The following is a 25,947-nucleotide window of genomic DNA, read 5'->3' as shown; positions in this document are numbered from 1 at the left end:
CTGTGACATCTGGGTCACTCCAAGCCGACTGGGGGACCCTTTTGCCCAAGGACTCTTCAGAAGGCCTCTGAGGGGCCTTACAGCTCACTGGGTCCCTCCCACCTTTTCAAACAAGGAACCTAAAGGCCAGAGAAGGAAGCACCTTGTTCAAAGTCTCACAGCAAGCTAGAGACCCCACTGGAAGAGGCCCAGGCTCCCAGCCGGCAGTCACAGGCTCATGCAACCTGTAGAGTGCGTGCTCCTGAGGGTGCTTCTGGGACCCCAGGGGTACGCCACAGGGAATAGGGTTTTGTTTCATTTAAAGGAAGAAGCTTCCAACAAGAGATTATCTTTCGGAGACATCACAAGGGTTTAGGCAGAGTCCTGCCTGGCGGGCAGGGAGGGGAACAGGAAGGAGGCCACGTGGCTGAGAGGCCAGGGTGTCTGGGGGCCTGGATGCCGGATGGTGGTCACACTGTGGGGGCAGTGGGGAACTGGATATGCTGGCTCTGAGGCCTTGCTCCCTCTCCTGTGCCCTTGACAGCACGGCCCACGTCGAGGAGCTCTTGCCGTGCACTTCCAAGGGTCGGCCTGGCACAGAGAAGGGCCCTCATTTGCAGAACTGAAAAGAGCACACAGGCTCGGCTGGCCTCCAGCACTTCTCAATAGCATCTATGTAAAGGTGTTCAGCGCCCAAGTTCACACTGCGAAAAACCAGATTAGACAAAGGGAAACTGATATCTTAAATGCAGAACTTCCACCGTCTGCTAGAAGAGAAAGGGCGGGCAGCCTTCCCCAGATGTCTGTGAGCAGGAACCCTCCCCAGCAGAGCGCAGAGGGCACGGAGGGCGGGCTCCCCACCACAGAGCAAGCCCTGGACTAGCTCCTTCTGGCTCTGCTCCGTGCTGGTTGGCTCCCTCACCTGCTAGCCTCTAAGCCACTCCCCAGCCTCCCAGTTAGAGAAACACTGATAACCCAGTGGGGACGTGCAGGGGGCGTGCAGGGTCTGTGGGCCTCTCCGGAAACAAGCTGCAGCTGGCACCCTGCTCCCTGGGAGTAGCCTCTGGGGAGAGGGAGCAGCTGAGGCGCGGGCCTCGGGTGGTGTTGCACCGCAGCTGTGTTTTGAGGGCTGAGTGCAGCAAGAGGAAGTTGTGAGTGGCCAGGGGCCTCCCCCTCAGCGTCTGCAGCAGCTGGGGCTCCTGGCAGGCCCGAGCAGCCGCTCGCTTCCAGCCGGGACGGCTCTGCGCCCACCACAGCCCTGGGTCCTCTCTGGTGACTCAACAGTGGCCACAGGCCCCTGAGCTGGGCCTCTTCCGGTACAGGGACTGGGAGTGGTGAGCAGAGGAACCGTGGCCTGATCTCCAAGGAGAGGCAGAGGGGTCTGCGGGGCAGCCCCGGGGTCCTCCCACTCTTGGACCCCTCCTGACTCCCTCTACCTCAGAAGGACCACGAGAGCTGCTGGTCCAGGAAAAAGGACGTTTTATTTCCATAAATACTCCTGCTGTCACTCACACACTGACCCCACTTATGCCCATGGACAGACGGATGGACAAAACCCAACGAATGAAAGAGACACACTGAGAACTCCAGTGCGGGACCTCCCTTGGCCAGGGGCCTGGGAGCCCCCAGCTGGGGCCACCTGTCTCTCCCACAGTCCCCCCGGAGGCCTGACAGCAAAGGGGCCAGGAGAGTGGAGTGAGACCCCCAGGAGGAGTGGGGGAGAGGTGGGGCTCCCCTCACTGGGCCCCCTGAGACGGTGACCACAGGGCCACGCAGAGAGAAAAGCTAAGAGATTCAAACCACACACCCGAGAGTGCAAAGAGCTGGGGGTGCAGGCGTCACGCCCCCCAGTCACCCGGTTCCTATGGAGGAGGCCTGAGCTGGTCCCGGCTCCAGCACGGCCCCAAGTTATGGCTGGGCCTTCCCATAAGGCATAAGAGACAGGCAGGGATGACCCCTCCCCAGGCTGGGGTCGGGGCCGGGCCTGAGGTCCTGGCCCTTGCCCGACAGCCATGCTTCTCCCCCACGACCCCAAGTCCTTCCGGGGCCCATGTGCAGCACTTCCCTGCTCCAGCCTCCCACCTGTGACGAAGGTCCCCACCAGTGCAAACCGAGGCCTAGCCTCCTGCTGGGTTTGGCTCAGCAGGGGAGAGGGCAAGGAAGGAGGGGGCCACAGGGGGGAGGGGAGAAGCACCAGACCCAGGGGAATATGGCCGTGGGAACCCAGGCTCAGTGGTGGCCAGTCCCGTTGCCCCTCCTCTCCCCAGCCCCTCTCTGTTCTAGAGGCTCCCCCAGGTCTCCGGTGGTGGGAACTGATCCACGTCCCCCATCTCGTTGTAGGTCTGGTCGCCCATGGTGAACAGCAGCTTGTAGCGAAGACGAACCTTCTCCTGAGGCAGACATGGTGAAGGCAGAAGGGTCGGACGGGGAAAAGAGGCTGCCCCACCCCACAGCGGTGCCCTGGCACAGCTGGGCCCCTCACCTTCTGGGGGTTGGCAAGGAGCAGGACCTGGGTGATGGCTGAGGGGTGGACGATGGGGTTGAATGCTGGCAGCTCTGTGCCTGAGGGCGGCTGCAGCTTCACCTTCATGATCTGCGGACAGGAGGGCAGGATGGGGCACAGCTAGCCCTGGCTTCTCGTCCCCAGTCCCTGGGGAACAAGGCCCAGCCTCCTGCCAGCTGCTCCTCTGGGGGCCCTTCTACCCCCAACTCCCCAAGAAGAGAGAGACAGAGACATGGAGACAGAGACCCTACCCCTGCCCTGGAGAGCTGGCTCCCCATCCAGCCCCAAGTCACCCTGCCTTGAGGAGGGGGGGTCTGCCCATTGTCACCTTGGGGACAGCTGACTGGAAAACAATGTTGCGGATGGGCTGGGGGGCGGTGCTCAGCATGGAAACCACCACCACCAGTACATCGGAGCGCCCGGGCAGTGGGTCTCGGGCGAAGTGGAAGAGGACCCGGAAGCCATGTTGGTCATACACGGTCACCGGCAAGATGCTGCCTGGCAGAGGAGAAGGGGAGAGGGCGATGGCGGGGGCGGGGGGTGGGTGCCAAGCCTGAGCCCAAGCACATCCGACCAGCTCCCCACACCCGGCTGACCCCGGGCACTCGCTGCTCTGCTGGGGATGAATGAACAGACCCAGACCCAGGCTGTCGCCTTGACCCTGGGCAGCAGTGCAGTCAGGGGTACAGTCCGGGGCTCAGACAGGCAGGTGGACTTCTAGTGTGATGGTGAAGGCAGAATGCCCACCCTGGAACTGCGTCCCAACCAGGCTCCCGAAGTGCCGGGCGGCTGCCCCCCGAGTGCTCGAGTGAAGGGCTGTGCCTGAGCTTCACTCACGCGCTCACTGTGTGACCCTGGCACAGCCACTCTGCTTCTGTGACTTCAGGGTCCTCCATACTGCTAAGACGGTGGCACCACTACCTAGCTCCTGCGGACACCAAGGGGGTGACACCCTCGTCACAGTGAGCTTACAAGATGGACAGCGCCGAGAAGACTAGCCCGTCTTCATCAGTCTGCTCACAGCCTGGTGCCGTGAGCGGCCCTTTTGCTCCCAGGCAGAAGCCTAGGCTTGGACCTCAATCTTTATCCTGTTTTGGTTTTATGATCCTGGGGAGTCCCACAAACCTCCCCTGTCCTGGCCCTGCCTTCCCGGGGAGGGGCGCAGGGGCCATCCATGAGAAGTCCTCTTGCCTGGGTCACCCTGGAGTTTAGAACGCAGTTTTGTGACACTCTGGGACCAGTGAGAAAACTGAGTCCTGGCAAGAGGAAGGGTCTTGCCCAGAGGCCCCGCTGAGTCGGGCAGGGCTGGGAGGGGAGCCCTGCCTTCCCACTGGCTGCCCCAGATCCAGCTCCTGACAGCAGGCAAGGCGGGTGGGGCCGCGAGCTGACCCAGCCCAGCCCGTACCCGCCGTGCCCTCGCCCTACTCACTGGGTTTGATGGACTCCAGAGGCACAGTGATGTTGGCCAGCGAGAGCTCCGTTGGTGTGGGCTGCTGCAGGGGCCCAGGGGCCTCGGGGGACACGGTGTGGAGGAGGCTGGTGGCGCCGGAGCTGGACAAGCTGCAGCTGCTTTTATTCTGCAGGTCCCGGAGTGTGAGCCGGGGGGCTGGCTGCTGCTTCTCCCTTATTCGGGGGTGGTGCATTGAGAGGTGAAGCTTTGGTGGCCAAGAGACGAGGGGCACAGGAAACGCTGGGCTTCCCGGCTCTCCCTGACGGCTGGCTCAAACGCCCCCCGTCTCTCTGGCCTTGGTCTCCTCACCTCGGAGCGGGCAGCTCTTGCTCACCCCACCCACTCGGGGTCAATGCCCTCGTCCCTGGCAGCCCTCTGGGCCTTCAGTCTTTGTCAGGTGCTGGCAGGCCAGGCCTAGGGGAAGGCGTGAGTGGGGCACGGTCCCCTATCTCTCATACCCTCCACGCCCTGTTGGATGGGCCCTGCACCTGCTGTGGTCACTGCTGTGTCCCTCGAGCCCAGGACAGCACTTGGCACACGGTGGTGCTCCGGCAGTGCTGCTCACGGGGACAAAGCAGCACCGGGCCTCTCCCTGATGGGCCTGGGGCAGGGGCAGGGTCCGGGCAGGGCGTGCCCTCACCACCGCACTTGCTGGGACTCTGGGGGCAGCGACTGCCGCAGGAGGCTCTTCCCCAGGAGGTCCAAGTCATCCAGACCACTGCTCGTGGGCAGGGGCGTCTGCGCCGGGGGCCGACTGTCCACGTTGGGGGCCGGAGCGGGGTGGGGGGGCTCCGTGCCATCAGACGACTGTTGGGCATACAAAGGATGCGGGTGGGTGAGGCTGTGCTGAGAAGGCGTCCGGTCACCTGGCACTGCCCTGAGGCCCCTGCCCCTCCCGGCAGGAGACATCTGGGGAAGCAGCAGCAGGGGTGTGGACAACATTCCCGCCAGCCTGCGCCCCTCTCACCCCAGGGCCATCGGTGGGCCAGGCCTGGTCTGGGATTCTACTCGAGAAACCATCCCGTTCCAGGGACCTCGGAGTCACCCTCAAGAGAAAAGGAACGGGGAACCCCCATCTCAACCCAAGAGAAACCCAAGGCTGAGACATGCAGGGAAAAGCGCTGTGAGGGGAGGCCCGTCCACCTTCCTCCATCCTGGGATGGGTGCCTCCGCCCCCGGGGCCACCCCTTCCCCCAGCCCTCCTGCCCACCCGTCCCTTCACTGCCCCTCAGGCTGCCTGTCCCAGCTGCTCTGACCCTGGGATGGGCCCCTCCTACCTGGAAGCTGTTCCACCCAGCACCATCCAATCCTGGGCCTGAAGGGGGTGTGGGGTCGCTTAGGCCTGCAGGGAAACAAGACCGAGGTAAAGCAGCTGGATTCGTGAGCAGAGGCAAGAGAGCCGGGGCGACTATGTGCTGAGTCAGGGTTCCCTGATTGCTACCCTCCCCCTGCACCCCCTCCTCCGAGAGGCTCAGCTCGAAGGGGACACGCCCCCTTCCCCCCCCAGAGGGAACCAGCCGCAGAGCAGAAGTAGAAACCAAAGACCGCAAGAGCCCATTCCCTGGGCCGAAACACACTTCCTCTCTTGCCACTCAGAAGCCAACTCAACTACTGAGGTCAGGACTTTAACCTTCGTTCATTATCGGGCAGCTAGCACCCTGTGCCCATCCAACCTGGAGGGACACCCTCTGAGCATCACAAGGGCACTGCGGTGCAGTGAACAGGGCCCTGGGCCCAGGCCCGGCCCAGAATCTGAGCAACCGGGGGCAAGGTGCCGGCTGGGCCGCAGGGTCCGAGCACACCACGTGGATGGCCTGGGCAGACTCTAAAGGCCCTGTCTGCCCTGGCACGTGCCAAGGCTGGCTGACTGGTGCAAAGGAGGGCGGTGGCCCTTCTGGAAGGGGCCTGCTCATCACCTGCTGGTCGGTAGAGGGCAACAGGTCACCAGCCAGTTTGACCTCTGCCGGCCCTGAAGCACACCCCCAGCCAAGTTCACCCTGGTTTTTAAAGAGAAGCCAAGTTATCCTGTTTGTAGCAAAGCCTGAATAAGTGAGGTCCAGCCTGACAGGCAAGGGTGAGGCATGGGAGGCTGCAACTGCTGGGTCTCCACCTCTGGACATGCCTCTCTGAGGCCAGGGACAACACAGTGGAGGCTAACAGCCCCCGGTCAGGCACTGCAGACATGAGTCTCAATCCTCACACAGCCTTACAAGGTTCTCATGCCTTCTTTAGAGATGAGGAAACGGGTGCTCAGAGGAGCTAAGTAACCTGCCCACAGTCACACAACTGGAAAGCGATAGTCTGGACTTGGACAGAGCAAGGCCTAATTACTGGAGCTCAGACACAGCTCTGCCACCCAGCTGTGTGACCTTGGGCTGGTGGCAACTTTCCTGTGCCTCGTCTGTAAGATGGAGACAACAGTAGCATTTGCATCAGAGGACTGTCGTCGCTACTGAACGGGACAATTCAGACGCGGTGCCTGCCCGGCGCTGGGACGCCCTCTCTGGCAGACGGGAAGTGCGTTTTGCTTACCCCACCCCTCCCCTCCCCCTTCCTGCCACAGAGAACCGTTTAGGATGAACCCCCTTTGTGGTCCCAAGGCTTCCTCCACTCCCCCGAGCCGGGGAGCTGGGTGGCTGCTGCCCTGCCACTTCTGGTTCTGGTTCCCACATTTCCTTTGCTTTGAGTAGCAACCAGAGGAAGCTGGAGGCTCAGGGCTCTGCTGAAGCGACCTGGGGACAGGAAGTGCAAAGCACACAGTGCCTTGCTGGGGTCTGGGCCACACGCTCCCGCTGCCGTCTGGCGCAGGCTCTGCTGGGGAAGACGAGCCTGTGTGTGCTTTCTGGTCATGGGGCCATCTTGACCTCTCAAGCGGGGCCAGGGTCCTCTCTCCCTGAGTCACCCCCGGCTCTGAATGAAGAGGGCGCAGGTGGGTGGGACTCCTCAGGAAGCCCCCGCAACACCCTGTGGTCAGGGCCTCCTCGGGGGGTGCTGGCTGACGGGCCCGTACAGGGGAACTTGGCCTGGTCTGCTGACCCCCTTGTCTCCTGCTCGTCGCTCCAGGCCCTCACTTCCCGTTCCCGGCTGACGAGCTGAGTCAGAGCAGCTACGAGTGAGGCTTCAGGATCTGAGGGCCTCGTGCAAAGCCTGGTGCCCCGTCAGGCAAGTCACTCAGCCTTTCTAAGCCTTGCTCTGGTATCTGCAGACCAGGGACGTTGCCAGCACCGTCTTCTGGGCTGCGTGGAGGGTGGGCTAAGACACAGCAGTGCTCGGAGGCCGCGGTCAGGGGAGCCCCCGCCGGGAGCCCGGCGCACCATCGCTTCTCGGAGTCCGTCCGGTGTGGTTTTCACCTCAGAACTCACTCAGGAGAACACAGTCTGACTTGGCTTCCAAGTTAGTTTCCCAACGTATCCTCCGAGACTCCCTCGACAGGGCAAGGTCGCCCTGACAGGCCCGGTCACCTGTTTCTTCACGACTTCGGGCCATTGTGAGGAGGCTGCTCTGAGGCTCTCCTGAGGCTACGCTCTCAGGGGGCGCTGCTGCGCCTGAAAGCTGCAAACTCTAAAACTGCTTGGCCGGCTGGGCGCCCTCTGCTTCTTCCCCAGGGATGAGCCCGCTCCCCACTGGCCTCTGGAGCCTCGACCCCGCCATAGTGTCTGCAGGCCTGGCCTGGGACCAGCGCGGCTCACAGAGTGCCCTGTGCTCCCGCACGGGCTTCCCTGGAGCTTCCAGAGCTCCCCACCTCTTTCTCTCAGTGGCGAGGAAATGCTGACTTGCCTGGGGAGCTCCCAATTCTAGGCTCTAACCTGCTACAGGGAAATCCCTTTGTTTTCCCTCAGGCCGCCAGAGCCTAGGTGTGGCTGGCTTATCAGAGGTGATGCCAGCCTTACCGTTTAAAAAAAAAAAAAAAAATTTTTTTTTTTTTTTTTGGCTGCGTTGGGTCTTTGTTATTGCACGTGGGCTTTCTCTAGTTGCGACAAGCAGGGGCTACTTTTAGTTGCGGTGCGTGGGCTTCTCATTGTGGTGGCTTCTCTTGTTGTGGAGCACCGGCTCTAGGTGTGTGGGCTTCAATAGTTGTGGTGCACGGGCTTAGTTGCTCCGTGGCATGTGGGATCTTCCCAGACCAGGGCTCGAACCTGTGTCCCCTGCATTGACAGGTGGATTCTTTTTTTTTAATAAACTTATTTATTTTTGGCTGCATTGGGTCTTCGTTGCTGTGCGCGGGTTTTCTCTAGTTGTGGTGAGCAGGGCCTACTCTTCGTTGTGGTGCGTGGGCTTCTCATTGTGGTGGCTTCTCTTGTTGCCGAGCATGGGCTCTAGGCGTGCCGACTTCGGTAGTTGCGGCACACGGGCTCATTAGTTGTGGCTCACGGGCTCTAGAGCGCAGGCTCAGTAGTTGTGGCACAGGGGCTTAACTGCTCCACGGCATGTGGGATCTTCCTGGACCAGGGTTCAAACCCATGTCCCCTGAATTGGCAGGTGGATTCTTAACCACTGCGCCACCAGGGAAGTCCCACCAGCCTCACCCTTTGACTGTAGGACCTGGCACAAGCTCTTTCATTTCCCTGAGCCTCAGCTTCCTCAGCTGTGAAATGGGCCTGATGCCTCTCCCCCATCCTCCAGAGGACTCACAGGAGGAGGAGGAACACGCTGACCTGACTGCGCTCTGAAAGCTGCCTCGTGTGCTGGGGGCATCACCCCCCACCTGCAGCAGAGCCTGTCCTGCTCTGGGCCTCACCCCTTCCTCACCCAGAGACATGAGCTCATCGTCAAGTAGGGAAACTGAGGTGCTGGGCTGCTCCAGGCTGGCCTGGTCACCAGGGCGGGTGGGCGTGGCTGGGTCAGTGGTGCCCACCGGAGGGAGATCCAGACCTGAGAGGTCCAACAAGGCCGAGGTGCTCCCTGGGGTGGGAAAGGAGAGTCAGGCCAGCCTTGGGCGGAGGACACTCCGAGTCCCTGGGGTCTGGGAGCAGCGAGCTTCCCCTCCTTGGCCACACTCCCTCTGCCCCGAATCTGCTTGCCAGGCCTCTTCTTTGGCACATGGTGTCCCTTCCTCACAGAATGTACTTCCTTCTTCCCTCTCTCTTGGCCAATTGCCTCCCATCCTTTAAGGCCCCTCTTAGACTCTGATGTTTCTGTGTAGTACCCCACCCCCACCTCTCCCAAACAGGGCCAATTCTAACCTCTCCGGGGGGGCCGTCACTTTACCCTGAGTGGAGCCCAGCCTGTAATGCTGATGTATCAAACCCTCCGTGCCCACTTCTGATAATTAAACTAAGCCTCGGGGGTGTGACCTAGCCCCACACAACAGGTGCCAGACTTGTCAAGTGAAAGAAAGGCCTTCCTTCTTCTGCCTGTCCTTGCCAAACCCTCGGCTCCCTCCCCTCCGACTGCATCCAGACCTCTTCCCCCGCAGCTGCAGGCTTGGCACAGACTCCACCCCCAGCTCTCTCAGCGGGGGCCTCCCCCATCTTAAGGGGCCACCAAGCTCTGTGACCAGCACCCTAGCTGGGACCCCATGGTCCTCCGACTCGGGGGCCCTCCCAGCTCTCCTGCCACCTCCTCACCAGGGATGGAGGCGGCTGTGGCATCGCCGTTGACCTCCTCGCCCCGCACCAGCTGCTTGTACAGGTTGATGACCTGGGTGAGGTTGTCGTTGGCTTGCAGGATCTCCGCTGGAACAGGCAGGAGGGGAGAGGCCAGGCTGAAAGAATGTGGGGGCCTCCGGGGGGGGGGATGAGCACCCCACGGTCATCTCAAGCCTCGTGGGAGGGGCCCGGGGGCAGCCCACCTCGACTCCTCAGACTAAGGCCCTCTGCAACCTGCCCTCGCCCAGTCCCCTCCACGCTGCCCCGTGCCGGCCCCCGAACACACAGGCGTGCCCCGGCCTCCAGGCGGGCTCTGCTGTCTGGAGACCCCCGGATCTCTGCATGGCTTCACCCCTTCCTACTTCAGGTCTTTATCCAATTCACCTCAGGGAGGCCCTCTCTAACTCCCAGCCTGCACCACCAGTCCCGCCTCTGTTTTTCTCCACGCTCCTTACCACTGTCTGACAAACTGCCCCACTCACACCCCTGCTTTACTGTCTGTCTCATCAGGCTACAAGCTCCATGAGGACTTGGCTCTGTTTTTGATCACTGCCATACCCCCCGGGCCCAGAACAGTGCCTGGCACAAACTAGGCCCTCACTGATGTCACCTCCTGGGGGTCAAGGCTTAGAGGGATCTGAGCAGCAAGCCTCTTGGGTGGGGACCAGGTGCGTGGCACATGGGAGGTGCTCAGGGAACTCCTGAGGAACGGAGGCTGAGACTGTACCTAGCCTGCTGCCCGAGAGGCCCTGGCCGATGTGGTGGCACAAAAAAGGACGAGACCCTGACGTGTGGCCCTAGCAGGAACCACGGGGTCCAGCTCTGGAAGCGCTCAGGCCTGAGGGATTTGCTCTAGGTTTCGAGCTCACCCTTACTGGGGAGGCAGTGTCTGGAGGGAGAGAGCCTCCGGTCCACCCTGGCTCTGCCACCGTTCTTCTCTCTGATCTGGACAGGTCACTTCCCTCCCTGAGCCCCAGTTGTGAAATAGGGACAATTCTCCCTCCTGTGCAGCTTACGGGCAGTAAAAAAGGTGTCTGTGAAGGGGCTTGACCCAAAGGGTCTCTAAAGCACATCAGCCCCTGATCTCCGCTTCCTTCTTCCTCAAAGTGGAGAAACCCAAGGTCACTGCTGGAGAAGGAGGCCCCCTGGTGGCAGCTCCTTCCAACTGCAGCTCACCTAAGGCCTCGTCATTGTCCTCCGTGTCGCTGGCCAGTCGGAAGAGTGTGGGCCGCAAGCGCTCACAGCGCTGGTACAGTTCCTGGGGGCAGCAGGGTGGGCAGGTCAGGGCCGGCGGGGGCCCTGCAGTGCGTGGGGGTGGGTGGGGGCGGGCGCACCTTCATGAGGTCCTCGCTGCTTTGGGCAGCCGCGCCGCCCTGGCTGTGGTTCATCACCATCTCCGTCAGCAGCCTCACGTTGCTGTTCACCTCCTCGATGGCGCTCACCCGCCTTGAGATCTTCTCCATTCGCTTCTGGTCCTGGGGAGGCATTGGCAAACGGCCCCGGAGCACCTGAGTCAGGCCTGGACCTGAGCCAGGCTCTGTCCCACACCACCCTCTGCTGGGTGTGAGATCAGCCCCTGCTAAGAGCCCTTCGGGCCCAGGACAGGGCACTCTGGTCCAAGAAGCCCTTGACCAACCCTGTGTTCACTTTCTCTCCTCTTGCCAACGCCCCCTGGACCCAGGCCTCTGCACGAGTCCATCAGAACCTCTAGGGGTGGCCCAGGATTCTGGGTTTCCAACACACTCACCAGCTGATTCTGGAGGGCTGGGAGCTAGATTTACACCTGTGGTTCTACATAACCCTCCCCCTCTCTGTATTTGTCCCTTGAAAGGAGGTTCAGTACTTGAGAGTGAAAGGGGACCTTAGCGGTCACCAAGTACAACTGAGAAACTAGTGCCGTGACCCCCTTGAAAGGCCACTGCAGCAGTGACCCTGCTATCCCTCTCCCACTCTGCTCACCATGCATGCTCCTCCCTTGTGGAATGAAAGGTGGGCTTGTGCTGTGCCATCTGATACAATCGCCCTCCTCGAGAAGAGCTGCCCTTTCTCTGGGCTGTCAGAGCACACAGCTTGCCCTAAGACAGCCAAGAGTGTCTGCCCTTTGGGTCTCTGGACTGTACTTTTTTGATGACATACCCTTATCTATAAAAAAGATTTCAGCATGCACCCACAACACAGGTATACATACTTATAAAATACATGTATATTATTCTCTCTATATGCATATGTATGTAAAATATACTATATTTTGAACATAGTAAGGCCTAATTTCCCTCTAACTTTTACAGAAGAGGTATTCAGCCTCACAGAAGCCAATGCAGGTCCACACGTTGATCCTGGCTCTGCCTGCAGGGTCCCCCTGACTCGGTCAGCTCTTTCTCTGCTGTCACAGCCCTTTAGTTGGGCCACTGCGCACACGTACACACGACCTCCCTCAGTGGCTCAGCTCAACATCCCATCCCGCCACCTCCTTGCACTCTGGCCTTGGCCATCACCTCCTGCACCATCTCCTTGATGAGTTTGTTGGCTGCTCGGAGGTCCTCGGGGTGGGAGCTCTTCAGCAGGCGGGCCAGCATCTGTGGAGACAGAGGGACATGGCCTGGGGTCCCATGCTGGCTCCTTTTCCTGGTGGTAGGATGTGAGTAAGTTACTAAGCTCTCCATGGGATGGCAAGGATCTGACACCTTACAGGGTGGCCGTGGGACAAGTGACACACTGCACGTAAGTGCTCTCTGCAGTGCCGGCAGAAATAAGCTTTCCATTACTATTGCTAGAGAATTCTTCTCGAAGGATGCACAGGAAACTCAACCTTTACCCCCTGGGACTAGACCGGGTAGAAGAGGAGCTTTTTACCTTTTATCCTACCCCCGTGCTGTTTAAGTTCTTGCCCATGACCACATGCTTCTTTAACAGAAAGCTAGTAAAATCATTGTTGAGAAGGTCACAGACATAAAGACAGGCAAGCTCCTTCCTGATCAACCTATGAAATGCCCTCAAACCAAGCCCAGGGCCACCAGCCTCAGGCCTGCATTTACTAAGTGAAGGGCACTGCGTGGGCAGCACTCAGCATGTGTAAGGGCTCAACACCCGGCGCCCGTCACCCACCACGGCGGTCGTGCTCAGCGTAGCCTCTGCTCCAGGGACAGGGCCGCCAGGGGCTGGAACCCACTGACCCCCAGTGGGCCTGGAGTCCTCATCTGGCCCTCCCTGAAGCCTCACCTTGGATTTCTCCTCGTCTTCAAAGATCACATTCTTGGGCCGCGGTGGAGGAAGGGGAAAGGTGGCATCATCTGGAAGCTTGGGGTCGGCCTTCACAATCCCTGCAGTGGACGGCGGTGGGGAGACCGTCTCAGGGTCTGGGGCGGAGGGGAGAGGGGGATGGGGGCAGGCAAGGGTAGGATGGAAGGTGGAGGGCAGGCTTTCTCCAGCATGCTGGCGCTGCACTTTGGGGGGTCAGGGCCTGCTCCTGAACTACCATGCCAAATAGTGTGTGTGCGGGGTCGGGGGCAGTTAGAAACCTGTATTTTGAGGCCGTACCATGGGGACCAGTCTCTGACTCAACCCCATCTTTTCCCCATCCAAGCTGGCCTCAGGCAGAACCATAAAGAGGCCCCACTGGCTCTATGTTCTTGAGAAGTTAAAGGGCAGACCTAGGACCTTGCTGCCAGAGCCCCAGGGAGGAGGTGGTCACACCCCACCTCTGGTGCCTCACCCTGCTTCTTCAGCATCTGGTAGGCCTCTGCGATCTTCACCTCCTCAGGGAGGCCGACCGTCCAGCTGTAGAGAAGCTCCAAGATCTTGTTCTTCACCTTCTCCGACGTCCGAGAGCCCAGGTACTTCGGGGATGGAAGGGAGAGGCGGCTTTGACATTGCCCGGCCCCACTCACTGTAGTCCCAACCCCAGCCTAAACCTGGCTGCATCCCCAGGACTCCTTCAGAAACCTCAGCCTACACGACCCTCCCAGCTGACCGGCCTGAGCTCACCTCCTGGCCCTGCTGCTGCCCACTAGCTGTGCGAGCCCTGGGTGTCCCAGTGCCCCGCCTGTTGAGTGGGGATGACGGCAGCAGCGCCGTGCTGGGGAAGCAAACCTGACACAGATAAGGCCCAGAGCCCGGCGCCCGCTCTCGGCCAGCTCGTGGAAACCTTAACTGTGACCTCAGGAAGGAGGAGCCACCAGGCTCCGGGCTGACCAGGGAAGGAGCAGGTGTGGAACCGCTCGGCCCTGGGATCCAGTCAGTCTCCCAGCAGCAAACTCGGCAGAGGGAACCGGCTCTCACTCCGGTCATCTCCTGAGAAGAGCCGCTGGGTCATTCAGCTGCTCTGGTCAAGGGATGCATCTGAGCAACGATGGGCGAAGAGGTGGGCTCTCACCCAAGGGGCATCAAACATGTTCCTGCCCTAGGGGAGGACTCCTCAGGCCCATCAGAGGCTCTGTCACTCAGGTTTGGGGCCTCAGCATCCAAGGCCTCAAGGAGGCCACTCTTGTGAGGTGGAGACAGGGAGACCCTCCACTAGACACCTAGGTGGGGTGCCGTGGCCAGGTCTGCAGGGAGAGACCTCAGAGCCCGAGCAGCCCGCGCTGGGGAGGCTGTTCTGTGTTCAGTGCACTCATTCCTCCCTAAGCGCCAGGCAGCTCCAGAGCTGGCCGGCCACCAGGCAGCCTGGAAGCGTTCTTCCTGGAAACCCAGCCGTCCCGGGCTCAGGTGTGAAGGGAACCCTGAGAAAGGGTCTGTGTTTGTGTCGGGTCAGGATGAGGCCAGTCAGTCACCCCTCCTCAACCGCCATCTGACAGCGCAGGTCTGAGCGTGCGCTGGGAGCACCCACCTTGGGAGACACGACCTTGATGAGCTCGTTGAGGAAGCGGAACTTGCCCACCTCGTCGTGGAACCTCTTGCCGCAGCTCTTCATGCATGTTTCCAGCACCTGGGGGGGGTGGTGTGAGGTGCGGGGACCCCCAGGGAGGATCAGAGGAGGTACCCTCCCTCCCACGCCTCAGCCAGGGCCCAGAAGCCCAGGGACCGGCAGTGAGAAGGGGGAAGATGACTCTTGAGAAGAAGAGGATTCTGAAGTTCGGAGACCCCCTGAGATTGGTCACCGCCCGCTGGGGGACAGGGCTGGGCCACCCCGAGAGCCTGGCAATGCCCAACTCGCAGCACCGGCTTAGCCCCTCCGTGGCTTGGCCATGTCTGAGGACCACTTGCAAATTACTTTCTTACTATTTTCCTTCGATGATTTTTTGAAACGTAAATAGGCACCATCAAACTCAGCCTTACCCTAAGCTAGATGTATGTGAAATCAGAGGACTAATATGTATTTCAGGGGAAAAAACCCCACCCAAACCCTAACATGTTAAAACAAATACATAACTATTAAAAGGAGAACTGTTTATCTACCACCGTCTAAAATCAGCTTTGCTCTATGGTTTGTTGCTATCTGACCCATGCTTGGGGGCCACAACAGTGCACCCCCTGCTCTTCTGCTACTGGCTCAGCTTTGAAACCTCTGGCCTGAGCCCAGTTGTCACCCCTTGCACCCCTGTGCTGTCCTGTGCCTGGAGGCCATCGATGGGCTGGCCCGGCCCGGCCCCGTAATGCATCTATAAACACGGAGCTCTATAAACACGAAGATTCCTGGATGCATATACTATAGGGGTTCTGGTCGGCGGGTCTGGGGTGGGGCCCTGATTCAGCCTCCTGAAGGTCTGAGGCGCAGCTGGAGCTGGGAATCCCTAGCCCGAACAACCTAGGGCTTCCTCCCCACAAGAAGCCTAACTGTGCAGGGTCTGGGGTGGGAGGCCAGCCCACTGGTTCACTGGTTGCCATGGGACCCTCAGGGGCTGGGCCACACCCCCATTCAAGGCCATCTGGGCACAACTCCCTTGGGCTCTAAAGAAGAACTTGGGGGCTTCCCTGGTGGCGCAGTGGTTAAGAATCTGCCTGCCAATGCAGGGGACACGGGTTTGAGCCCTGGTCCGGGAAGATCCCACATGCCGCGGAGCAACTAAGCCCGTGCACCACAACTACTGAGCCTGAGCTCTAGAGCCTGCGAGCCACAACTACTGAGCCTGTGTGCCACAACTACTGAAGCCTGCGTGCCTAGAGCCCGAGCTCTGCAACAAGAGAAGCCACTGCAATGAGAAGCCCACGCACCATAACGAAGAGTAGCCCCCGTTCACCACAACTAGAGAAAGCCCGCGTGCAGCAACGAAGACCCAACAATGAAGAGCCAATGCAGCCAAAAATAAATAAATAAATAAACTTATTAAAAAAAAAAAGAAGAACCTGTTGGGACCCCAAAAACCTCAGTCTTGGCCCCCCCGGTGCCACCCACATGGTCAGGGGACAGATGGCACCGTGCTTCCCCTTCTCCTCACCGTCAGGGCCTGGATCGCCTCCCACTCCTGCGGGGACTGGATCTTGTGGGCCAACAGCCGGGTGGCAAGTGGAGGCCTGGGTGAGAGGAACAGCAGAGAGCCAGACTAGCCACAGAGCCCCGGGCACCCCAGGGAGGGCGGCCACCCTTCCCCGCTGGAACTGCAGCCGGCAGCGGCTTCTCCAGGACACATGCGAAGGTCCAGCTCCCTCTCCGGATGGGGCTGGAGACTGTGGCACCAGAGGGCAGGACCAGGTAGGGAGCGCAGGCCGGGACCTTTGAAAGGCGCGAGCTCAGCCCGTTGGCCGGCTTTACTGAGAACTGTGACCTGCCGTGCCCTTGGCTTGCCGTAGGGACAAGTACGGAGAGATGGCCACAGCCTTCAAGGGCCCCAGCCTGGGAGCAGAACATGACAATGTGCACAGAATATTCTGCTGGGAGAAGTCACGGTGGCAATGGTGACATCATCTACCAGATCATGAAAGACCTGTCACCAGTGACAGTAACAGCTAACACACACGGAGCACTTACGACGTGCGAGGCACCTCACGTCCATTTTCCTGCCTAACCTCCGTAAGAGCCGCCCGAGGTAGGCAGCACTGTCACCTCCACTTTACAGTCTCAGAAATGGGGGCTCAGAGGCATCTAGTTACCCGTCCAGGCGACTCAGTTAACAGAAGGGACAGGACTGTCACCTGAGCAGCTGGACTGGGGAGCACACACGTCACGCTGTCTGCACGGCATCCCAAGTGGAGCGTCTATGCTAATGGGGTGCGGCGGAAGCGAAGCACACTGAGCTGTGCTCCCCAAACTTCAGTGCCACCTGGGGAGCCTGCTAACAACGTCCCCGCCAAGCTCCCTGCCGGGCAGTCTAGCCCGAGTCTGGGTGCAGCCCACAAATGGACATTTTTGACAAACACACCGGGTGATCCTAATGCAGGTGGTTCTGATTCTTCCTTGAGCAAAGGGCCTGCTGGCCCCTCCCAGCTGGGGAGCACGCAGTTCTCTGGGAGGCCCTCCCCAACAAAGCATGGGTGCGGGTCAGGCGGCCCTGGGCTTCATCAAGCCCGGGACTACCTCCTCCTCTCTACGAGATCTTGGGGCAACTGCTGAGCCCCCCGAGCCTCGGTTTCTTCACCTGTAAGATGGGTCCAGCAAGGCCCACCTCAGAGGGTGGCACACAGTGGCACTGAGTACAAAGTGCGCGCTGCCATTGTTAATTTGGGAGCACTTCAGAATGGAAACTGGGTCTCAAGTCATCCTCATCCCCGCCCAAGGCCAGGGTCTGGAGTGCGCGCGGCAGGTGCTGAGTGTGTGAGTGAAAGACGGGGAAGCCACCTACCCCTCAAAGTCCTCGTTGAGCTGCTCGCAGAAGCCGTTGATGCTGGCCCAGTGCAGCTCCTTGTTCAGGGGGTTTGTGGCTCTGTCTGGAGGAGAGAGGGCCAGTGGCCTGGTGAAGGGATCCCTGCCTCTCCCACTCCCTGCCCTGGCGTATGGCTGAGCATGCGAAAAGGCCTCCCCTGGACTCCCTGCTCCGACGGCCCCAAGACCCCAGCGCTGACGTCCGTCAAGTCAATGTACAGAGGAGCTGCCGTCTGCGGGCTTCTCCTTGCAGCTTCTCCCCGAAGGGCCCCGCGTCCAGAGATTGTGCTCAGCGGTCGTTCCCCTCCCGCATTGCCCCAACCCCGGCTGCTGTACGCTTGTCTGCACCTCCTCTGATTCTGCTCCTGAAGTGTCCCCATAATTCTCACAGAATTTACTCTCAGAGGAGATCCAGAGGTAAGGGAAAAAAGCAGTAGTTCCAACCTCAAGGAGCTTTGCAGCTGGGAAGTGGGCCAAGGTCAGCTAGGTTCTCAATAGAATGTGACAGAGGGAGGCAAAGGAGCCGTGGGAACCGGTAACTGGAGGAGGGGACTCAGGGGAGCCTGGAGCCAGGGCAGGCTGCCTGGAAGAGGCAACACAAGAAGCACTGGAGGGACTTAACCAGGCTGGGGATGATGTGCCTCGGAACAGCTCAAGGGTTGCGGGTGAGAAGAGCTGTGGATAACAGCTCAGGGCAGGGCATGGGGGACCTTGGGAAGGAGTGCGGCTCAGGTATCGCTTCCTTCTTCCCTAACAGCGCCACCTGCCCGGGGCAGCACTGCCGAGGCAGCTCTCTGCTGTGTCCCCCAGACCCGACCTTCATCATGGGTCCAAGTCTGCTATCGCACCGCATCCCAGCCACTTCTGCACACGTCCGTAAATGCACACCCAGTAAATGAGTGAATGGATGCGGGCTCAGCTGCAGGCAGGCAGGGGGAGGTTCTGGGGGAATCCGAATCCAGGAGTAGGAAAGGGCCAACAGGAAGGGGTGGTAAACAAAGCCAGACAGTACCCCCCGACCCCCAACGCTGGTGAGACAACAGCTAAAAATAAACAACAAGGTCCTACTGTAGAGCACAGGCAACTGTATTCAATACCCTGGGATAAACCACAGTGGACGAGTATAAAACAAGAATGTATGTATGTGTAAAAGTGAGTCACTTTGCTGTAGAGCAACAATTAACACATTGTAAATCAACTGTATTTCAATAAAACTTTTTAAAAGCCCCCAAAATTTAGTACGTCACTTAACTTCCCCGAACCTCCATTTCCCCATCTGTAAAGTTGGAGCAAAATAAGAAGTGATTTGGGATGACAGCATACTCTATCCAGGGTAAGGTGTGGGGCAGCCAGAGCTGGATCTTCATCACCTCCGGAGAGCCTATCTCCAAGCGTCACCCTGTGCTAGTCAGTTCTGCCCAAACATGAGGACAGAGCCGAGGGTGTGGAGGGCACAGCCCAGGAGGTGGGACACAGAAGGATCTGTGGTCAGGAGGAGGCTGGGGACTCGGCCTGTGACGCCTGCCTATTTGGGGCCCTGTGCTCTGGCGGGAGGCCTGGAGCCCTAGGATCCCAGTGCCTGGCAGCCAATCATTCAATTCATATTTATTCAATAAATATTCTGAGTGTGGGACCACAGCAGTGAACAAGACAAAATCCCTGCCCTCTTGGAGCTCACCGCCCAGCAAGAGAAACACTGACTACTCAGATAAACAAACAAACAGGATACTGTACACTGTTGCAGAGTGCTATAAAGAAAAACAGAGCATTAAAAAAAAAACAGAAAGAAAGAAAGAAAACCAGAGCAGGGAGAAGGTATAAAGAAGTGTGTGGGGGGGGGGCTGCTTTCTGGGAGGGCTCTCAGAGGTACAGCTGAGCAAAGATCTGAAAGAAACATTTCCTCTGTGCATACAAATCTCTGCTCCAGGAGCCCTGCAGAGCCCGCCAGTCCCTGGGAGAAATGAAGCCCCTGCTGACCACCCAGGAACACCAGAAACAGCTGCCCCCCCATCTACTCTGCCTCCCAGCCTCCCAGCCCCCCAGCATGGCCAGAGGCTGCTTAGAAAACTAGAATGGGGCTGGATATTGCCTACTCAATGACATCCAGCCGGGGGACCCTAAAACAGGAAGTCCCTTAGAGTGTCAGAGACACATGAGTCTGAGTGAGGACAGAGAAACTGGTTCTAGAGCCCGCTCCTAAGTCAGAAGCCAGTGAGGAAGAAGTAGCGGCATCATGAGACATCTTCTCTGCATCTGGTTCAGAGTGAGGGCCTCTGGGTCCAAGGAGATCTGACCAGCCTCTCTGGCCCTGGCTCCCAACTCCCAGCCCTCTTACCTCTACCTGGGGGGCGCACTTTCCCCAGCAGGCAGCAGGGTAGAACACAGAGGGAAGGAGGGAATTGTTTCACAACAGGGCATGACTCCACCCTGTCACTCTACAGTGGTGACAATGTCATCAGTTACCCACCAAAAGCTACTCTTCACCTCCAGTCACTGCAAGGTAAGAGCTTACAATTTTGCTAGGGCACAAAGGGCAAGAAAAAGAGAAAACCCCATCAGCCACGATCTATCAGAGCCTAGCCTCCTGCCAAACCCGAGGGGCCTGACTCCTGTCTGTTTTTCAGATCAGACTCTTTGGCCTTTCAGAAAATCCCCACTGTTGCTAAACCTGACACTGTTCTGTAGCACCCACGGCTCAAGGCTTGCGGCCTGTCAGATCTGTCAGCCAGGGCCCTGCCCATCCCCCCTAAGTTACTGCTGAGACCTGGACACTTGTGGCGTTCCAGAACAGTCTCGACGGCCGCTGAGTGCTTCCTTTCCATGCCCTCCCCCACCACTGGCCAACTGACTCTGAAACATCCATGGAGACGGTGTGCTTCTGGGACCATCCTCAGGATTCAACTCTGCACAAGAGTGGCTTAAAAGGGGCTGGTCATAATCCCAAATCATGCTGCGCAGCTCCCCGGTGTGCCTGGAGTCAAGGGGCTGAGATGAAAGTAGACCCAGAGGACTCTCTGAGGCCCTGGTACAGATGTGACCTGAATGGGAGCAAAGACTTGGGAGGGAGCTGTCCCTAGTCCAGTGGGGGAAGCAAGCCGTGCTCTCAGGAACAGAGTCCAGTAGTGGGTTATGAGTGCCGAGGATCTGCAGTGTGGGACATGGAGGTCAGGCAGACAGTGTGAGGGCTAGTACTCAAGCCTAAGTAGTAGGAAATCGTGTCTGAGGAGACACAGGAGGAGATGCAGGGCCCTCTGGAGGAAACTTAGCAAGGGCTACGAAAGGAGTCTTTGGTAGGGGGTGCAAAATCTCAGGGTCTGGACTGAGGGTAGTGATAGAGAACTTGAAATCACTTCTGGAGTCTGAGACAGGACCCTCCCAAGCCTGTGGGGTTTGGGGGTTTCTCACTATGTGGCCAGAGCGCGGGGGATTCGATGGGTTAGTGGGTCCTACCTTCCAGGGCGGGGGAACGAACAAATGTGAGTTGCAAGCTCAAGAAAGGGATAGGAGAGAGTCACGCCATGCAGCGCCAGAGAGTGGAGGATTCGGGGCTCAAGGGGAGCCTGGTCCCTCGCTCCCGGGTGTGAGGTGCAGCTCTCGGGGCCGCTCGCTTGCTTCCTCCCTGAGTCCAGGGAATGACTTGGGTGTCCGCTCCGCGGAAAAGTCTGGGCCCGAGAGAGTTGGAGGCTGCTCTCTCTATCCCGGGGGCTCTGGGCGCAGAGCCGGGCGCAGCTCACTCCTCCCCGGGGGTCGCGGCCCAGGAATCGGAAGGGTGGGCGGCGCCTGCTCCCATCGCCGGTCCGCGCAGCTGGTGGGGTCCCCCTTAACCCCAGGGTCGGAGATATGGGCTTGGGACACCGCCCCTACCGGGCCGGGGCAGGGCGTGAGGAGGGGGCGCCGCGTACCCCGCCCCCGCCGGGAAGGGGCCCGCCTAGTGCCCCCGGTTCCGGTTCCGGTCCGGCCCGCGCCCCTCCCGGACACTCACTGATTCGCGCCTCCAGAGTCTCCGGCTCCATCGCAGGCTCCATCCGCCACGGGCCCCCAGCCTCGGCACCGCCCCCCGCCCCCCGGTGCTCTCGCGGGACCTCCTCGGCACCGCCCTCCGCCGATTAAAGGGGCAACGTCCGTCCCGACGCGCGGAGAAGAGCATTCGGCACCATAGAGACGCGAACGAACTCGCCTAGAGCGCCACCTGCTCTCCCAACCCCTCCCCCAAGCGGCGTTAACATCGTGAGAGGGACTCGCCGCCTGCCTTGTTCACAGCGCTCTGGCCGGAAAGGAAGCCGAGGGACTTGGGGCTGAGGGCTGCACCATGGAAACCCTGCGGGACGCTCTAAGTCGTTCTGCGTCACGGCGATGCCTATGATAGCTTCCGGAAGACCTTTCCGCGGCCATGTTTTTAAGGGGCTCTGAGATCACTTCCGTATCCCTGAGCGGGTATTTCCGCTTAGATGCAAAAGTGGGAGGGTCCCTTAAAACGGCAATGACGTATGTTGGCCGCTGTGAAAGAAAGTCAAAGTTTGAGTGCTTACAGTGTTCCAAGTATTGTTTTAAGCACCTTTTTTTCTTTTTTACGCGGGTCTCTCACTGTTGCGGACTCTCCCGTTGCGGAGCACAGGCTACGGACGCACAGGCTCAGCGGCCATGGCTCATGGGCCCAGCCGCTCCGCGGCATGTGGGATCTTCCCGGACTGGGGCACGAACCCGTGTCCCCTGCATCGGCAGGCGGACTCACAACCACTGCGCCACCGGGGAAGTCCTAATCACTTTTTCTACATTTGTCTATTTACTCCTCACAACATGAACCAGGTAGTTTGAGATCATACAAGTGGCGGAGCCGGAACCCTGTACTGCATTAATTCTGCAATCATTTCATGCACTCTGTATTCGCCTTTCTCTGGGACAGGCGCTGGAAGAGAAAGGCAAGGCCAGATATTTATTACACAACGTGGTAGGCGAAGCCCACGGGGTAATGGCAACACAGGAGGGGCCTTCTACCTCAAACTGGGGTGGGGATGGGGGAGGGGCTCTCTTGTCAGGGGAGGTTTCACAGGGGAGGTGATATTTAGCTGAAAGACATAATTCTCCAGGTAAACCTGGTGTGAGAAGATATTTCAGGTGGAGGGAACCAAAAGTTTCAGGGCTCACAGGAGAGAAAGAGTATGATGAAGTCAGATAATTGAAAGTATTTCAATACGGCTTCAGAGGATGTAGGCCTGGAAATACGCTGGGGCAAGATCACCCAAGTCCTGCGTTTAGCCTTTTTTCTTGTGAACTATGCTGGAGGTGTCCTTAAAGAGTTTCACGCGTAATGGTGACAAAGTCAGGCTTTTGTTTTAGAGAGGTCCAGGCGGCCACAGTGGGCGGAAGATATTGCTGGGTGCCAGACTGAAGTCAGGCAGGGAAGAATGAATAGACTTCCTAGCCGCAGTGCCTTTTCTCTTGCCGTTTCTCCCTCTATTACAGACCCTTTTCATCTGTTTTCCCACACGCGGCCCGGGCGAGCCCGATTACCGGCTTACCCGGGTCCGTTGCATTCTGTCGCCCCCTGGCGGCCCACCGGGGAACTGGCCCGTGGTGTCCTCTCGAGCCTCTTGGTCTCCGGCAGGGTTAAAGCGAGACGGAAACAGAGAATCTGGCGATTCTGGTTCTGCTCAGCCGTCGCTCTGGCAAGCGACCTCGATTCACCTTGCAGAACGGAACTGACCTCATTAGGGAGTTGAGAGGCATGTGCTGGGTCAGTTTTTCCCTAATCTCAACCATTCAGCCAGCTGGGACGCTTTTCTAAATTCTCCCCCACAGGCCATTAAAATTATAGAGGAAAGTGATACGTATGTTTATTGCATTCCTCAATAAAAGCTGTAACGTAATATGTACTTAGAGCTCTTTTCCTTTGTTTCTTTTATTATTGAAATGAATTATTGCAGAAATAAAATGCAACCGCATTTACCACATTGATTTAGGGGCATATACACACTGTCAAGACTCACTTTTTAAAGACGACATAGATTTGACCAGGGTTCAGATTCTGACTTGACTGCTTTCTAAACTGTATGATCTAGGACAAGTCACTTAGACACTCTCCATCTCAGGCTGCTCATCTGAAACACGGTTGTGAGAATTCAGTGGAAGTGTGTCTGCAAAGTGAACCCCAATAAATGCTCTCCACCCACTTTCTCTGCTGGACTTCTCTCCTTAGCACTTATCTATCCTAGCACTGTCTATTTCCTTTCCGCATCGTGTTTTCTGTCTTCCTCCCCCACTGGAATGTAAGCTCGGTGAGGATGAGGAATTTCAGCTATTTGGTTCACCGATGTATCCTCAAGGCTTGAAAGAGTAACTGGCACATAGGTGTTCAATCAACATGGATTGAATAAATGAATAAGTTGAAACTATTATTCATAAGCTTTATGGATGAAGGGGTGCAGGAATGTGCTCAACGTTGCACAGCGAGTGTGTGTGTGTGGGGAGCCAGATCGTACTTTTAGTGAAGGCTCTAGGCTCGCCTCACTGAGTCCTGGAGAGCAGAGATTGGTGAGGGAGTCAGGAAGTGGCTATGCAGGTAGGGCCTGGCCCAAACTGGGTGTCAGGGTAGAAGGTGTGGAAGGAAGGATCTGAGGATGGTGACGAAGGTGAGGATGGTGAAAAGAAGGAGGACCAACACAGGAAAGAGGAAATGCAGGAATTGGGCCTTTGGCAGCTGTTCCCTTCTCCACCATTTGCAAATGTGTTCCTTGGAGTGACTTGGGTAACCCCTAGGAGGGGGTGGGCAAGCAGCTATATTATAGCAAGCAGCTATAATCAACTAATCCAACTGCTGGTTTTCTCTGAGGTGGCTACCTGTGTCAAAATCCCCTGGGGAACTAATGAAGAAGTCAGGCTCCTGGGCGACCTCATATTCAAGTAGGACTCCCGGGACGTGGCCCAGGTGTTTACAGTCCAAAGTTAGCGTTATCCTATGCTCAGTCCATCCCCGGCTCCCTGAACACCCTTTGCCTGCTCTGGTTCCTCAAAGACCTTAGATCCGAGATGTGCACGTCTGGGGTAATACAGACCCACCCGATGGCCTGACTGCACGGTGTGGATGATCACTGCAGCTTAGCGGGATCCTGGTGTCCGACCTTCCCCTGCCCCAGCTCGTCGTAACATCAGCCTCTCCCAGCTCGGTGCTCAGGTATACCAGGTAGGGTCACACTCGCTGTGTGACTGAGTTGTGTGCCAACGGGGTTAGAGGATAAGGGGCTGGGGACTGAAAGGTCTGAGCAACCCCGTTCCGCCCCCCCCCATCCATACCCCTTTCCAGCGGGTAGGAAGATCTGGTTTTTACAGAAGGGTGTGGCTACAGAGGCCGATATTATGACCCTCCTTCCACTGGCTGGAAGGAAACTAGAGAACACGGATTTCACTAATAGGAAGGCAATATGCAAATATTGCCCAGCGTTAATTGGCTGATGGACAGATGCGTACCACTCATTCTTGTGCTCTGAGACTTGGAGCTTGGAGCACAGCTTGGAGGTAGAGGTTGCACTTGGAAGCAATTATTGAACGCCCACACTGTGCCAAGTCCTGTAAGTCCTGTGTCAGGGCATACAGGGGTGAACAAGACCGGCAAGGCACCACCTTCGTGGAACTTACATTCTAGTAAACTAATAAGAACATAAATAAATGAACAATTTGTTTTCTAAATTTCAGATCTGGGTGGTGCCACGAAGACAATGCACCAGGGAGCTGTAACACCAGTGATACTGTAACAAGTCCTGCAAGGGTGTATTCTAAGAGCAGCAGAGGAGGGCAAGACCAATTACCCTGGTGGTGGAGCGAGAGGTGGAAAGAGGAGGTGCCCTTGAGCAAGCAGCTAAAGAAGGAGGAGGAATTTCCTCCCCTAGCTGAGGGGGCAGTATGTGGGAAGTACATACTGAACTTTAGGAACCCCAGGGACTGTGAGGTACATGGAGGGAAGAGTGTGCAGGGCAGGAGAGAGCAGAGTTATGTGGCTTTGGGCAAGTCTTTTACCACCTGAGCCTCAGTTGGCAGAGGATTAAATATAATGTAGAACACATAGTATATATGTGCACTCAATAAATGCTAAATAAAGAAAGCTCCAGGTGGTGACCACTACTGTCATACTGGGAGAGCCCCTCAATTGTGTTCCCTAGATTTAAGGCTTTGGTCCTACCCCCCTCTCTTCCCTTTCCCCCAAAGCTTATACCTTCAGGGCTTCTGTCTTCACTTCTCCCCCTGGAACTTAGCACACTGGCATTTTATCTTCCTGCCTCCCTAGGGGACAAGGACTCCAAGTAGAGCAGGAAAGACTTGGATAAGCTCCAAGAAAGGACTTCCTTCTCTTTCTTTCAGAGTTGCAGCTGCTCGGAGGAGGGGACAGCATGCATTTCCCACAGATTTAGAAAATTCTGGAGCTGGAAGAAAGGTTTGCAATAACATATATAGTCCAGAGCTTTTTTTTTTTTAAATTTAATTTTTTGTTTTTTAGATTTTTTTTTGATGTGGACCATTTTAAAAGCCTTTATTGAATTTGTTACAATATTGCTTCTGTTTTATGTTTTGGTTTGGGTTTTTGGCCACGAGGCATGTGGGATCTTAGCTCCCCGACCAGGGATCGAACCCACACCCCCTGCATTGTAAGGTGTAACCACTGGACCGCCAGGGAAGTCCCTAGTCCAGGGCTTTTCAATTT

At 57.9% G+C, this 25,947-nt stretch overlaps 1 protein-coding gene across 4 annotated transcripts; it reads right to left on the bottom strand.

Annotated features, from left to right (window-relative positions):
• Positions 1-1,441: 1,441 nt before the first annotated feature.
• On the bottom strand, positions 1,442-21,644 carry GGA1 (golgi associated, gamma adaptin ear containing, ARF binding protein 1). Of its 4 annotated transcripts, none has more exons than XM_022596643.3 (17): positions 21,238-21,637; positions 17,236-17,320; positions 15,895-15,970; positions 14,346-14,444; positions 13,233-13,356; positions 12,740-12,876; positions 12,016-12,096; positions 10,855-10,995; positions 10,697-10,778; positions 9,500-9,607; positions 8,682-8,834; positions 5,210-5,274; positions 4,573-4,739; positions 3,912-4,105; positions 2,811-2,980; positions 2,462-2,572; positions 1,442-2,369 (listed from the first exon to the last, which is right to left on the bottom strand). In XM_022596643.3, exons 1-17 carry the CDS (start codon positions 21,278-21,280, stop codon positions 2,259-2,261), a joined length of 1,947 nt encoding a protein of 648 aa, XP_022452351.1. In that variant the 5' UTR covers positions 21,281-21,637; the 3' UTR covers positions 1,442-2,258. The 4 variants fall into 4 exon arrangements, with proteins under 4 accessions (XP_022452351.1, XP_022452352.1, XP_022452353.1 ...); XM_022596644.3 differs by having other exon boundaries at positions 12,740-12,840; positions 21,238-21,635; XM_022596645.3 differs by lacking the exon at positions 8,682-8,834.
• Between the last annotated feature and the right edge of the window lie 4,303 nt (positions 21,645-25,947).

The sequence above is a fragment of the Delphinapterus leucas genome, chromosome 11 (genome assembly GCF_059928025.1).
Source record: "Delphinapterus leucas isolate spDelLeu-1000000601 "Yukka" chromosome 11, BTC_Dleu_Yukka2, whole genome shotgun sequence".
NCBI lineage: Eukaryota > Metazoa > Chordata > Mammalia > Artiodactyla > Monodontidae > Delphinapterus > Delphinapterus leucas.
This window is presented reverse-complemented; position numbering and strand designations above follow the sequence as displayed.